Below are 13,413 nucleotides of genomic sequence, written 5' to 3' on the forward strand. Positions count from 1 at the left end.
TTCATTTCCCTGCCATTGGAGCCTGATGCCTTGCTAGGATTCGCCCTCTTGAAAGAGTCTGAGGAAAATGAATTTAAAGTCAGTTGATAAAGAGATTATGCTGCGAGACATCATAATTGGAGATCCTAAGTTTTTGGAACATATAACAGCATAGCACAGGAACAAGCCCTTTGGTCCACATTGTTTGTGCTGAACATGATGCCGAAGTAAACTAGTTCTCTTCTGCCGGTATAGTGACAATTAAACGGTACAGCACAGACAACAGTCCCTTCAGCCTGTGATGTTGTGCTGAGCTAATTAAACTAATTTATTTTGCCTGCACATTGTTCATGTTTTTTTCTCTGCATATTCACATGTCTGAGAGCCTCTTAAATACCTCTATAGTATCTGCCTCCACTACTACCCAGGCACCCACCACTCTTTTTGTTTTTTTAAAGTAAAATAGTTGCCTTGCACATTTTCATTGAACTTCCCCCCCCCCCACCACCACCACCTTAAGTGTATTCCCTCTAGTATTAGCTATTTCAACGTTGAGAAAAAGATATAGGCTGTCTACTCTAACTATGCCTTGCATAATATAAAAACTTCTATGAGGTTTCCCCTCAGTCTCTGCTGCTCCAGAGTAAACAGTCCGAGGTTGTGTAACTTCTCTTGATAGCACATGCCCTCTAATCCAGACAGCATTCAACATCACTCGAGATGAAGGGCCTCAACTTGAAATGTTGACAACCTATTTCTCTCCAATGATGCAGTCTAACCTACTATGTGGCTCCAGATCACAGCATTTGAAGTCTCTTGTGTCAACATTTTTGTAAGCCTCTTCCGCACTCTCTCCAAAGCCTCCACACCCTCCTTGTAATGGTGCAACCAGAGTTGAATGGAGCTCAGAAAAATAGAGGGCTATGGGTAACCCGAGGTAATTTCTACGGTAAAGACATGTTCGGCACAGCTTTGTGGGCCGGAGGGCCTGTATTGTGCTGTAGGTTTTCTATGTTTCTATTGCAAATGTAGCATAACCAGAGTTTTATAAAGTTCCAACATAACCTCTGGATTCTTGAACTCAAGAAAAGACCAGCAAGCAAGTTTCTTTGTATAGCACTTTTCAAACACAAGGCAGTTCATTAAGTGTTCTACATAGAACAAAATATAGAAATCAAACATCAAGTTTCAGACGATATATAAAAGACTAAAATTACACAAAAAATAGATATGATAAATAGAAGTTACAGTGCAGGGGATTCTAGTTAAAAGCTACAGCGAAAAGAAAAGTTTTAACCCTTGATTTAAAAGAGCTTAAAGTTGGGGTAGACTTCAGGTCCTCTGGAAGGTCATTCCGGATACATGGATCAGAATAAGAAAGCTGCTTCACCATGTTTAGTTTCCTAAGGACAGTAAGTAGACCTGCCCCAGATGGCCTGAGAGCTTGGAAAGGAAGGGTCCTATCATTTCTTCAATGCTTTTCCCTTACACTAGACCTCCCAAAGTGTAGCTCCTCACACTTGCTCGGATCAAACCCCATTTGCCATTTTTCTGCCATATCTGTACTGATTGTTTGATTATATCCTTTAAAAGTCCTCTACACTATCCACAACTCTACATTTGGTTGCTATTCTCTGTTAAAGCTAATTTCACAGGAAGAACAGGATAAGTACCACAACTAGTGTTGGTGGCTGCCTTGCTTTCCAGTGATGAATCGGTGCTGAGTGAGTGTAAAATTTGATCAAAGTCAAACTAAAATTTATTATCAAGGTATGTATGTGTTTCCATATTCTACCTTAAAATTAATTTTCTTGCAGGAATTTACAGAAAAAGTAACACAATAGAATTTACCAAAGACTACACATAAACAAAGATTGACAAACAACCAATGTTCAAAAGATGACAGATCGTGCAAATAAAAAATGAATACTGAGAACATCGAGTTGTAAAAAGGCCTTGAAAGTGTGTATGTACAGTAGGTTGTAGAATCAGTTCAAAGTTGTAAGTGAAATTATCCACACCACTTCCTGAACCTGAAGATTGGAGGATAACTATTTCTAAACCTGGTGGTGTGGGACTTAAAGGCTTCTGTACTTGCTGCCCAGTGGTAGGAGCAGAAAGAGAGCATAGCCTGGATGGTGGGGACCCTCGATGATGGATGCTGTTTTCTTGTGGCAGTCCTCCTTGTAAATGCGCACAATGGTAGAGAGGCCTGTGATGGACTGGGTTGTATCCACCACTTTCTGTTTCTTGGCATTGGTATTTACGTATCAGGCTGTGATGCAACTAGTTAAGATACTCTCCAATGTACAAATGTCGAAGTTTGTCAAAGGTTTTGGTGACATGCCAAATCTACACAAACATCTAAGAAAGTAAAGGCACTGTGCTTTCTTTGAAATAACACTTTTGTGCTGGTCTCATGACATATCCACTGACATAACAATGATATGATAAGGAATTTACAGCTATTAACCTCAAATTCAGAAAAACTCAAAATTTTTAGAGCATGAAACATAGAACAGTACTGCATAGGAACAGATCCATTTGGGCACAATCAAATATTGAATCAATTAAATTAGTTGTCAAATAGCCAACTAAGTTAATCCCTTCTGCCGACGAAATGTCCATATCCTTTCATTTCACTTACATTCTTGTGGCTACCTAAATGTCCCTAAAAAGTCCTTACTGTATCTGCCTCTTCAACCACTCCGGGCACTGCATTCCAGACGCCCACCACTCCCTGTGTTTAAAAAAAAAACTTGCCCCTTGTATTTTTTTTTACCTTGTCCCCTCTCACCTTAAATGCAATGTTAGATAGTCCAACCCTTGGGGAAAAAAAGATACTGTATGTCTACTCCATCTATGCCTTTCATAATATCATAAACCTCTGTTAGAATTTCCCCTCAGCCTCCATCACTCCAGATAAATCAACCTGTTTGTCCAGCCTCTCATTATAGCACATGCCCTCTAATCCAGCCAACATCCTGGTAAACCTCTTCTGCACCCTCTCCAAAGCCTCGACATCCTTCCTATAATGGGGTGATCAGATCTGTATGCAATACTCCAGATGCAGCCTATCTTGGAGTTTCATAAAGATGCAACATAACTTCCTGTCTGTTGAACGCAGTGCCTTGACTAATTAAAGCCAAGCATGCCATATGCCTTCTTAAAATGTAGTTCTCAGAATCTTTACTATCAAGAATATAGCTATTTGGGTGCGTAAGACCAATATTTGTGTAGCTTTAGACTTGTAGGAGTCAACACCATAAATATGAGGGAAAGCATTAAGGGTGACTTGCCTTTCACAGGTGTAACAATCTGTGTGCCTTGACAACCAGTGCACATGGTTGAATCACAGAATTTGTAGGGCAAGAGGAACCCATTTGACCTACAGAAAATTTCTTATGCAGATTGTACTGCAGGAGCTTTTGATTCTCTTAACAGTCATTTAAATTGTCCTTGCACCAGGTCCTCCCCTGCACTAGGACCCAGGCGCCGCTGCAGTGATACACTCAGGGCCTGGATTCCACCGCCACATTCTGGCCCATACCCAACCTTTCCAAATTGGCCTCACGTTTAGGTTGATTGAAGCTCACTCTCAGTTTAGGTAGATGGGCTGCAAAACTCCTCCACTCCAACATTCCTCCATTCTGCTCACTCTGACTTTGACTCTGTCTCGGACATGCCTCGACCTCATTCCAACCATTTCTACTCGATGATGCCTCGACTACACTTCAACTTTGCATCGCACCCACATGTCTCGACCCTCGAGTCAGTCTTTGTTCTCCTCTTCATTGTTTGCAGTGATAGTTTACACAGTTTAGCTGCTAACAGAAATAATATTGTGCTAAACTCTTATTTTCTTACGATTTCATTAGATAAGAAAACTAACTTATTTTCTTTGGGCCATGACCTCTTATTTCACATTTAATGAGAGTCAAATTTCATTTCATCTTTTTGAAAATATATTTTAACCAAAGTCTTCTAATCAAAAAGTCGTCTTATCTGACTAGTTTTTATCACTTGTTATTAAGCTAATGTAGCCCTTACCACCATCTGATCTTCCAACATCACCTGCTTTGAGTTCATCTCCACAATATCAGTATTATGTTTAAATCCACCTTATGATTCATATTAGATATATTTTGTCTGTTTAAATGTTTGTCACAGTGTTAATGCAATGATTTTAAAATCTGAAATGGATGACTTTTTTATGTGTAACAGATCTGCAATGTTAACTTGTAATCTTAATTGTTGCTTCAAGATATAAATATGTGTGGATTTTAAGTCAGCATTTTGATAGTTTTGCCTTCAAACTTTCAGGAAATAGAGCACTTCTGGAATTTCTATTTCTGTGTCACTGCATGTGGAAATTGTGAAGTTGCTCTTGGTTATTTAGTGCAGTTGAGCAGCTTCTGCCACCTCTCGCTTTCTCCACCACAATTGAGGGAAATGTTTTGAATGGACATAAATATTTTTGCAAATTAGTCCGTCTGTAAAATACTTTGACGATTTATTTTATTGCACAAACACTCTGAGTTACTAATGTTATACTAAGGTTAAATTAATATTTAGGAAACTGCTGCCTCCTTTAATTTTTAAATTTTTTATAGAGTGTAATTCTCTCTCTGATATTTCAAAAGCATAAGGGATTTTATAATGTTCTTTGTAATACCAGCATTAACCTAGTGTATGTTTATATTTTATTTGTTTAAAAATTTGTTTTTACTTCATAGTCTGTGTGGATCATAAAATGTAATCAATTATTCAGCTGGTTTGATGATACCATTCTTTGAAGCCAAGGTTTCCTTTTGAATCATGCCTAACTGTAACAGCTGGCAGAAATGATTAAATTTTGTCAAAATAATGCAGGAAATTATCTCTGTTCTGTCTGAAAATGAACTAGTTCTGTATTGTTGTGCAACTCTTCTTACGGGATTGGTACATTTTAAACTAAGAGAATTGGTGTTTATTAATTGCCTTTTTTTGAAACAACGGGACCTCATTGAAGGAGAGACTATTTCAGGATTAGCAAGCCTATGCTAAGGTGAAAATTGGATTTACAAGTGCTTCACCGAGAACTTAACAAAACACATTTTTCACTTTGCCATCGGTGGAAAGTGAACAGAAAAAGCGCTTATGTAAGCTGAGATTTTGCATTTATGATGTTTCTCGGTTTAACTTGTAAATTAATGTTACTTAATTTTAGCTTGTCATTCATCAGAGTTGTAATGTCTTAATGAGTAAACTAAATTTTGCTCTGATCTATTTAGTGTAATTGATTTAGGTTCTATCATGCTATGTAAAATACAAAACCAGGTGTTTACTCTCATTAGGTAGTATCCTGAAATCAATGATAACTTCCACTCCAGTTCTGAGGTGGCTGACAAGCCATTATGTGAGTAGAACATTCTGCGCTGGACAGCATGCGTGGCTTAGTTTAGGAGGTGGTGTGCTCCTTCTTCTGTTTACACTGGGTTTCATTGTGTTCCTGGTTGTACTCCAATTCCTGTTCCTGAGAACTTAATTCTCAGTGCCATCCTTAATTCTTTTCCATCTTGTACATCTACGTGCCAGGGATTCCAATATAATGTCACATTATTTTCATGGATGCTGAGAAGCATCTATGATTGTTTTTCACTGTTTTGATAGATGTTTATATGGAGTCCCCATTTCACAAATCTGGTGAATGATGTGGCCTATCCGTTGAAGCTTGTTGATGGTCATCAGAATTTGGGATGGTGCCCTGGGAGAGCACAGTGAAGATGGTTTGTATATGTTGCTCATGGATGAGGGAAAAAAGTTGTGAATGCAACCTTGGCAGAATATATCCACTGTTTTTGAGGTGCATGGTTAGATCTTGGAAGTGTACAGGAAGGCAGGGATCCCAGCTGCCTAGGAGACTAGGAGATGTGGATCTTCAAAGTCTCTTCCTCAAAAGTTGAAAGGCTCTACTAGTACACTAAAGGTAATAGTGAAGTTCATCGTCGAGTCTGCTTTTGCTGAGAGGCAGCTCCTGAGATATGGGAACTGATTAATTTTTTTTTACAATCTTACTGTGACAGTGCCAGTTATTCATAAATATTTTCTGATTCACTTGTTTGTATATTAGTACTGGAATCAAAGCTTGTATTGTGAATTTAATTTGGCCCTGATTAGGTATAAACTGTTACTGTCCAATTTGCAGTTCTATAGAATGGAGAACGGTTGGCAGAAGATTAAATCCCCAAGGCTGCATCCCACTGACAACCAAGGAGGTGAACTAGCCTTAAGTAAGGAGTCAGTGATCAGCCGTGGGAAGAATAACATCAAAGAACTCATCAGCCTTTACTCTGAGTAAAGACGTGCTCTCTTGACTCCATTATATAGCACCCCTAAATGATTAATTGGAAATGCCTCAGCCCATTGTGAATCAATATGGCCTGGGATACCCTTTTAGAATTGGGTTCCCAATCTGGGGTCCACGGACCCCTTGGTTAATGGTAGGGTACATGGCACAAAAACAGTTGGGAATTCTTGCTTTTGAAGTTTTAAAATTTGATAGAAAAGAAAATTGATCACAAATTTTCACCCTGGTCTGGGAAGAGGAGGAAATGCCAAAGGACCTCAGATATTTTGTAATCATGTGCCTCTTCAAGAAAGGTGACAAATTCATTTCCGGTAACGACAGAGGAGTCTCCTCCCTGTTTGCTGTAGAAAATGGCAGCCACCATCTTCCACTGCCTGAAAAACTGCTCTCTGAATAACTTTGTTTATTTTCTAGATCTGACGACACAATTACATGACATTCACCTTGACAAGAACGAGACATGTGGGGAAGATAATCACTGCAAAATACTGCCTTTTTAAAAAACTTTATAAAAGTCCTTAAGTCTGTTAATTGAGATGGGTTGTAGAATTTTTTTCTGAAATTTTTCTACCAAATTTATCTTCTTGACTTTTGTTGTGCACCTGCTTCATAAGTTGCTGGACAAAAAAGGCCAGTGGTAGAATGAGTGGAACTTTTTTTCTGCTATAAATTATCTGTAATTAAAAGGGAATTCAGAAATTTAGTTAATATAAAAGACAGAATTTTTGTACAAAAACAATAAATGAATGTGCAAAAGTGATTTGAATTGTTACTTGGAAAAAGAGCACTAAACATGCCTAGGAGAGTTAAATTAGGTATCTTGCATTGAGGAGAATAGGCAATTAACCACATTGCACAGTTGACTAATTCCATGTGAATACGCAATGAAAACAAAATGGCAGAGATCTCAGATTTATACAATACAATAGAAGAATTATACAATAGAAGAATAATATCATATGAAAAGCATTTATTACAGATTTGTGTTTTTATCCATGCCTGAGCAAACAATTGATTCTGCATTTGAATGGTATATATTTGTCTGACTTTTCAGGAGGTGACACTAAATGTGTGTTGCAAAAATTAGTATATTTGAAATTTTGCAATATTTGAGTTTTGCTTGATTGATAGATAATTTCATGCTTCCTGATATTGTTGTTGGCCGTGGTCTCACTATCGATATTGTTTTAAACAGGCCAAAAAAATGTTTGATGGTGAAATGGCAAGTCTGGAGGCCATTTTGAAAACGAACACTGTTAAAGTGCCACAGCCAATTAAAGTGATCAGTCTGTCAGATGGTGGGTCGATGTTTGTTATGGAGCATTTGGATATTCACAGCTTAAACAGGTGGGCTATAAAAATTGAAACTTAGTTTATTTTTTCTTGACATTATTCCAATCTGATTAAGGCAATCAGAATCAAAAGAACTGTTTCAGAGTAATTTCATTCCCAATTTGTGTTTTTTTAAAGTAAAAAAGCAATTTCAATTATTAATTTTATTGTGTGTTACTGCATGTTCCCCAGACTTTATCATGGGTTCAGATATTTCTACTTTCCCTTATTAGCTTATCCGTTGGAACTTTGCTTCTGGTTACTTGTTTAGAAGAAGCTGAAATATATTTCACTTCTGCTTTTATATTCTCTCATTTTATGTAGCTGTGGAATGCAACTTTATCCACCCGTGTCTACACTACTATTCTGAACCATTAGATCTACAGAGCTACACAGTATGAGCCCATGATATAATTGAATCTTTTAATAACGTTAATGAACTGTAATACTGCTAAGCGATTTTCTTTCAAATACATGGAATTGTGGTTTTTAGAATTTCAGTTCAGGTTTATTTATCGGCTTTCTTCAGTACACGAGTATGAAGAAGAATGAAATGATTGTTACTCTGGATCCAATGCAGCATAAAAAAACAAAATAAGCGTATAAATCACAAACAACAGGAATTCTGCAGATGCTGGAAATTCAAGCAACACACATCAAAGTTGCTGGTGAACGCAGCAGGCCAGGCAGCATCTATAGGAAGAGGCGCAGTCGACGTTTCAGGCCGATTCTCGGCCTGAAACGTCGACTGCGCCTCTTCCTATAGATGCTGCCTGGCCTGCTGCGTTCACCAGCAACTTTGATGTGTGTTGGTTGTATAAATCATAATATATGTGACAATGAAAGCAATGTTATAAAGCACAATGTTCAAGTGACTGGTGAGTGTGGTGATATATACATGAGGTTAGCTTCACAAACAGGAGAAAATCTGCAGATGCTGGAAATCCAAAGCAACACACACAAAATGCTGGAGGTGCTCAGCAGGCCAGGCAGCAGCTATGGAAAAGAGTAAACAGTGGGCATTTTGGGCAGTCTTGATGAAGGGTCTTGGTTCGAAATGTTGACTGTTTACTCTTTTCCATAGATGCTGCCTGGACTGCTGAGTTCCTCCAGCATTTTGTGTGTGTTGCATAAGATTAGCTTATATACATAGACTGAATGCACGTACATAAAGTGATGCTAGCTGCAGGAGTATCTAAGTATAAGGTGACTCTGACAAGAAATGATAATGTGACTCTTGGGACAGGGAACTCTTCTAGGTAGTAGGAGGGCATATGAAAATATAGGACAGTGACTGTGTCAGTGTAGGTATTAGGCATGGAGAGTAATCGTAAAATGGCAGTGCGTGGAGTTTGACGGATGCTGAGGGGCTGTGGAGAAGAGTAGCTGATGTGGATGGGGTGGTGGTGGGGGTTGCTAATAGTTGGAGGTGTTGATCAGCCTGACATCTTGGGGGAATTAACTGTTTTTGAGTGATCAGCTCTTTACAACTTAATGATCTTTTTTGTCTAAGTCTTAAATTCCACTGAAGGATTCTTAACCTAAAATGTTTACCATTTTTCTTTCTCCTTAGATGTTGCCTTGATGTGCTGAATATCTTCAGAATTTTTTGTTTGTATCTTTCTGTATGAGGTTTTAATTTCGTATCAGTCATCATAAAAATGTTCAGAGGAATGGAAAAAATATCTAAAATGTACGGTATTATAAATTTAGAACACAAGATTATGGGAAAATAGGAGGAATATGTTATTTGGCCCTTCAAACCTGTCCCACCTTTTAAAATGATCATTGATGATCTAAACTGGCATCGACTCTCTTTGTGTCATTTTTCCATAAGCTTCTGTTCCTTCATGTATCCAACTCCTCTTTAAATATTTCTGCTGTTCCAATTTCCACCACCATCTAAGTAAGAGAATTCCAGAAATTTACCATTCTTTATGAAAACAAATATCTATGTGTCTCAGTTTAAAATGACTGGCCCTTTCTTATTATGTCTCTTTGTTTGACACTGTCCCACTTCTGAAAAGATTACAACAGCTACCCTGTCAGGTTCCCTTAGGATCTTGTATGTTTAAATAAGATCACCCCTCATTCCGCTAAACTTCAAGGAATATGGGCCCAAACTATTTGGTCTTCCTGGCAAACGAGAAAATCTGCAGATGCTGGAATCCAAGCAACATATACAAAATGCTGGAGGAACTCAGCAGACCAGGCAGCTTCTGTGGAAAAGGTGCTGAGATCCTCTAGCATTTCGTTTGTGGTGTTCGTCTCCTTTGGTTAGGCGACCCTCTAATTCCAATCTCCTTTGCACTCATTCCAGTGTTATCCTTTCATTCAATGAGGAGATCAAATTGCTACACATTTTTCCAGGTTAGGCCTCTCCAACACCCTGGACAATGTTTGTAACACCTCCCCGTCTTTAAACTCCAACCCCTTTGCAGTACAGGCCAAAATGCCCTTTGCCTTCAGAACTACTTGCTGGATCTGCACGCTAGCTTTTTATGACTCATGCAGTAGGACAGCTTGATCCTTCCGTTCTTCACTCACGGTCAGTCTCTTTCCATTTTGATCATTTCTCTTTTTGATTTACTGTGTCCTACCAAAGTGCATGATTCCCACTTTCCCACTTGAAAGTTATTTCCCATGGTAGAGATATGGCAGAGTTATTTCCCATGGTGTGGGACAAAAGGGCACAACTTCAGGACTGAAGGACATCCATTTAGAACAGAGATGCGGAGAAATTACTTTAGTCAGTGGGTGGTAAATCTATGGAATTTGCTGCCACAAGTGGTTGTGGAGGCCAAGTCATTGAATGTATTTAAGACAGAGATAGATTCTTGATTAGCCAGGGCATCAAAGGGTATGGGGAGAAGGCAGGGGAGTATGGATGACTGGAAGAATTGGATCAGCCTATGATTGAATGGTGGAGCAGACTGATGGGCCAAATGGCCCATTTCTCCTATATCTTATAAAAGTTGCTGGTGAACACAGCAGGCCAGGCAGCATCTCTAGGAAGAGGTGCAGTCGACGTTTCAGGCTGAGACCCTTCGTCAGGACTAACTGAAGGAAGATACTCTTCCTGCAGTTAGTCCTGACGAAGGGTCTCGGCCTGAAACGTCGACTGCACCTCTCCCTAGAGATGCTGCCTGGCCTGCTGCGTTCACCAGCAATGTTTATGTGTGTTGCTTGAATTTCCAGCATCTGCAGAATTCCTGTTGTTTCCTATATCTTATGGTCTTATGGAAACTTCATTTTCCTTTTTTGCCCACTCACTCAGTTTGTCCTCAGTCAGTTGCAGTATTGTGTTATCTTTACCACACCATGCCCTTCCAGCTATTTTCATATCACCAGCAAATTTTGAAACCTTGCATACTGTTCCTTCCTCCAGGTCATTAATTTAAATAGTGGACAATTGTGGGCCAAGAGCTGATTCCTGCAATGGTTACACCCTTACATTCTGAAAAGGGCCCGTTTATTATAACCCTTATATTTTCTCTGTGACAAGCAGTTTCCACTCCATTGAAACAGCCGCCTTCTGATTCTTGACAAAGCCTTTTTGAAATCTAAATACATTTCACCTGCAGATTCCCCTCAAAAGTTAGGAGCAAACTTGACTTACTTTTATAAAACTATGTTGATGAGGTTTAATTATATTCAGCTTTCCTAAAAGATCAAGTTTTTTCTTATTTGATTATTACTTGATCATTTACAGTTTAAACAAACTGGCCTTTAGGTTTCAGTCCTCTGTCTTTCTCCTCCTTTTGAGCAAGGGAGTTACATTGACTATTTTCCAATCTTCTGGTAAAAATTTTAATCAGTGCATTATGGAATTAGTGTATTTGGTCTGTAGTTACCTAATTATACATTGTGGGCAACAATCAAATCAGAAAATGCTCAACAGGTCATGCAGATTTATTGTAAGAAAAACAATATTTAATTTTCAGACCAAAGCCTCCTCACCAAAAACTGCTTGAGTATTTTCTGCTTTTACACAGTGACCTGCATTTCAGATTTCTCAGTTTCTGCAAGTTTTGATTTGATTGTGGAACGGTAGTTTGGTTTGCAATTGGGGATCTGTGGATCAGGTTGCAGGTCGAGCCTGGAGTTCTGTGTTGGACAAACTGAGAGCTAAAAGCAAAAAAGTTGATTCATTTTCCTCTTGCCTTGGAATTGGATGCATAGTTCTTGAGATTATAATTGAAAATCTTAAGTTTATGTGTGGTAGTATAAAGGACACACCATGGTTAATGGAAATTCTAAAATCATTTTAGATATTTTTAAATGATTTGTCAAGCCATGTAAATAATGCCAAAAAGATAGTCAATGTGGATGACAATTGATTTGCCACATGGAAGGTCCAAGATGGAATTAAATATTACTCCTTGGTTTATTTATGTCAAAAGCTGTTGGAAAAGATGCCTGTGTTCAGTTCTGATGTTTCTTCTCTAGATACATGGCTAAACTAGGAGAGCAACTGGCAGATCTGCATCTTCATAATGCAAAACTTAACGAGCAGCAACAAAGAGACGCGCAGACTGTTGGTAAGGTACCAATGTTTACTCAAAACTTGGTCATTTGTAATTGACTTTAGCACGATGATTTTTGCAACTTGAGATTCTAAATCTTCGGAACTTAAGGATTAAATCAGTTAAACTTTGGAGAAGTCTTACTCTTTTTGAATTACAATTTTAGTTGTAAAGGATTCAGATGCCCTGAAAAATGCTGATCTCTTTATGAAAAAGTACACACTGTACCTTTAAGCGCATAGGATTTATTGATTCATCTCTGAGGAATTATCTGATAAAATAGTGCAATTGTATTGTACTGTGAAATACTGTAATTTACCATTGAACTGTCAAGGAATTGGTAATGAAGCATTAAGGTAGATGAAACCTTGTGAATCTTTTGTAGAGCAGACAATGGGCCAAACGGCCTACTTCTGCTCCTATATCTTATGGTCTTATATAGGTTACTACTTTTTGCTGCCTTCTGAAACTGAGCAGTACTGAAGATGAGCAGTTTCTAGTTCCTGGGTGTTAGCCTCTCTGAAGATCTATCCCAAGTTCATCATATTGGTGCAATTACAAAGAAGGCACGTCAGCAGCTATATTTCACTAGGAATTTGAGGACACATCTAATATCCCTCTGGCCTTTCTCGATCTCTCAGTCTCCATCTCTGAGACAAACAGTCTACTGACATCTTTTATAAACCTACCGATTCCTACAGCTATCTTAACTATACTCTTTCCCACCCTGCTTCCTGTAAAAATGCAGTTTTCTTTTCTCAGTTCCCTCGTCTCCACCCCACCTGTTCCCATGAAGAGGCTTTCCTTTCCAGAATATCAGAGATGTCCTCCTTCTTCAAAGAATGGGATTTCCCTTCCTCTACCATTAATACTCCCCTCACTGATATCTCCCCCATTTTTGGACATCCACTGTCACCCCCACCTTCCCACTGCTTGAACAGGGATAGAGTTCCTCTTGTTCTCACCACTCCATGAGTCAGAGCATCCAACAAATCATTCTGCAAAACTTTGGCCATCTTCAATGAGATCTTACCACCAAACATATCTTTACTCTTCCCCCCCCCCCCCACTTTCTGCAGGGATCAATCCCTCCATGATTCCCTTGTCCATTGGTTCCCCCCCCCCCCCACTCATCTCCCTCCTGGCACATATCCCTGCAAATGACAGAAATGCTACACCTGCCCATTTGCCTCTTCCCTTAACTCTATTCTGGGCCCCAAAGAGTCC

The 13,413-nt window shown here is 38.9% G+C and overlaps 1 protein-coding gene across 5 annotated transcripts in view; it reads left to right on the plus strand.

Annotated features, from left to right (window-relative positions):
- fn3krp (fructosamine 3 kinase related protein) overlaps window positions 1-13,413 on the plus strand; it is a 36,234-nt gene that overhangs the window by 5,109 nt on the left and 17,712 nt on the right. For all 5 annotated transcript variants that reach the window (XM_063074277.1, XM_063074278.1, XM_063074274.1 and 2 more), the window contains exons 2-3: window positions 7,524-7,675; window positions 12,110-12,201. In XM_063074277.1, the coding sequence (XP_062930347.1) occupies window positions 7,533-7,675; window positions 12,110-12,201 (235 nt within the window). In that variant the 5' untranslated portion in view covers window positions 7,524-7,532. The remainder of the gene's footprint in view (window positions 1-7,523; window positions 7,676-12,109; window positions 12,202-13,413) is intronic.

This window comes from Mobula hypostoma, chromosome 22 (genome assembly GCF_963921235.1).
Source record: "Mobula hypostoma chromosome 22, sMobHyp1.1, whole genome shotgun sequence".
In the NCBI taxonomy this organism is placed as follows: Eukaryota; Metazoa; Chordata; class Chondrichthyes; order Myliobatiformes; family Myliobatidae; genus Mobula; species Mobula hypostoma.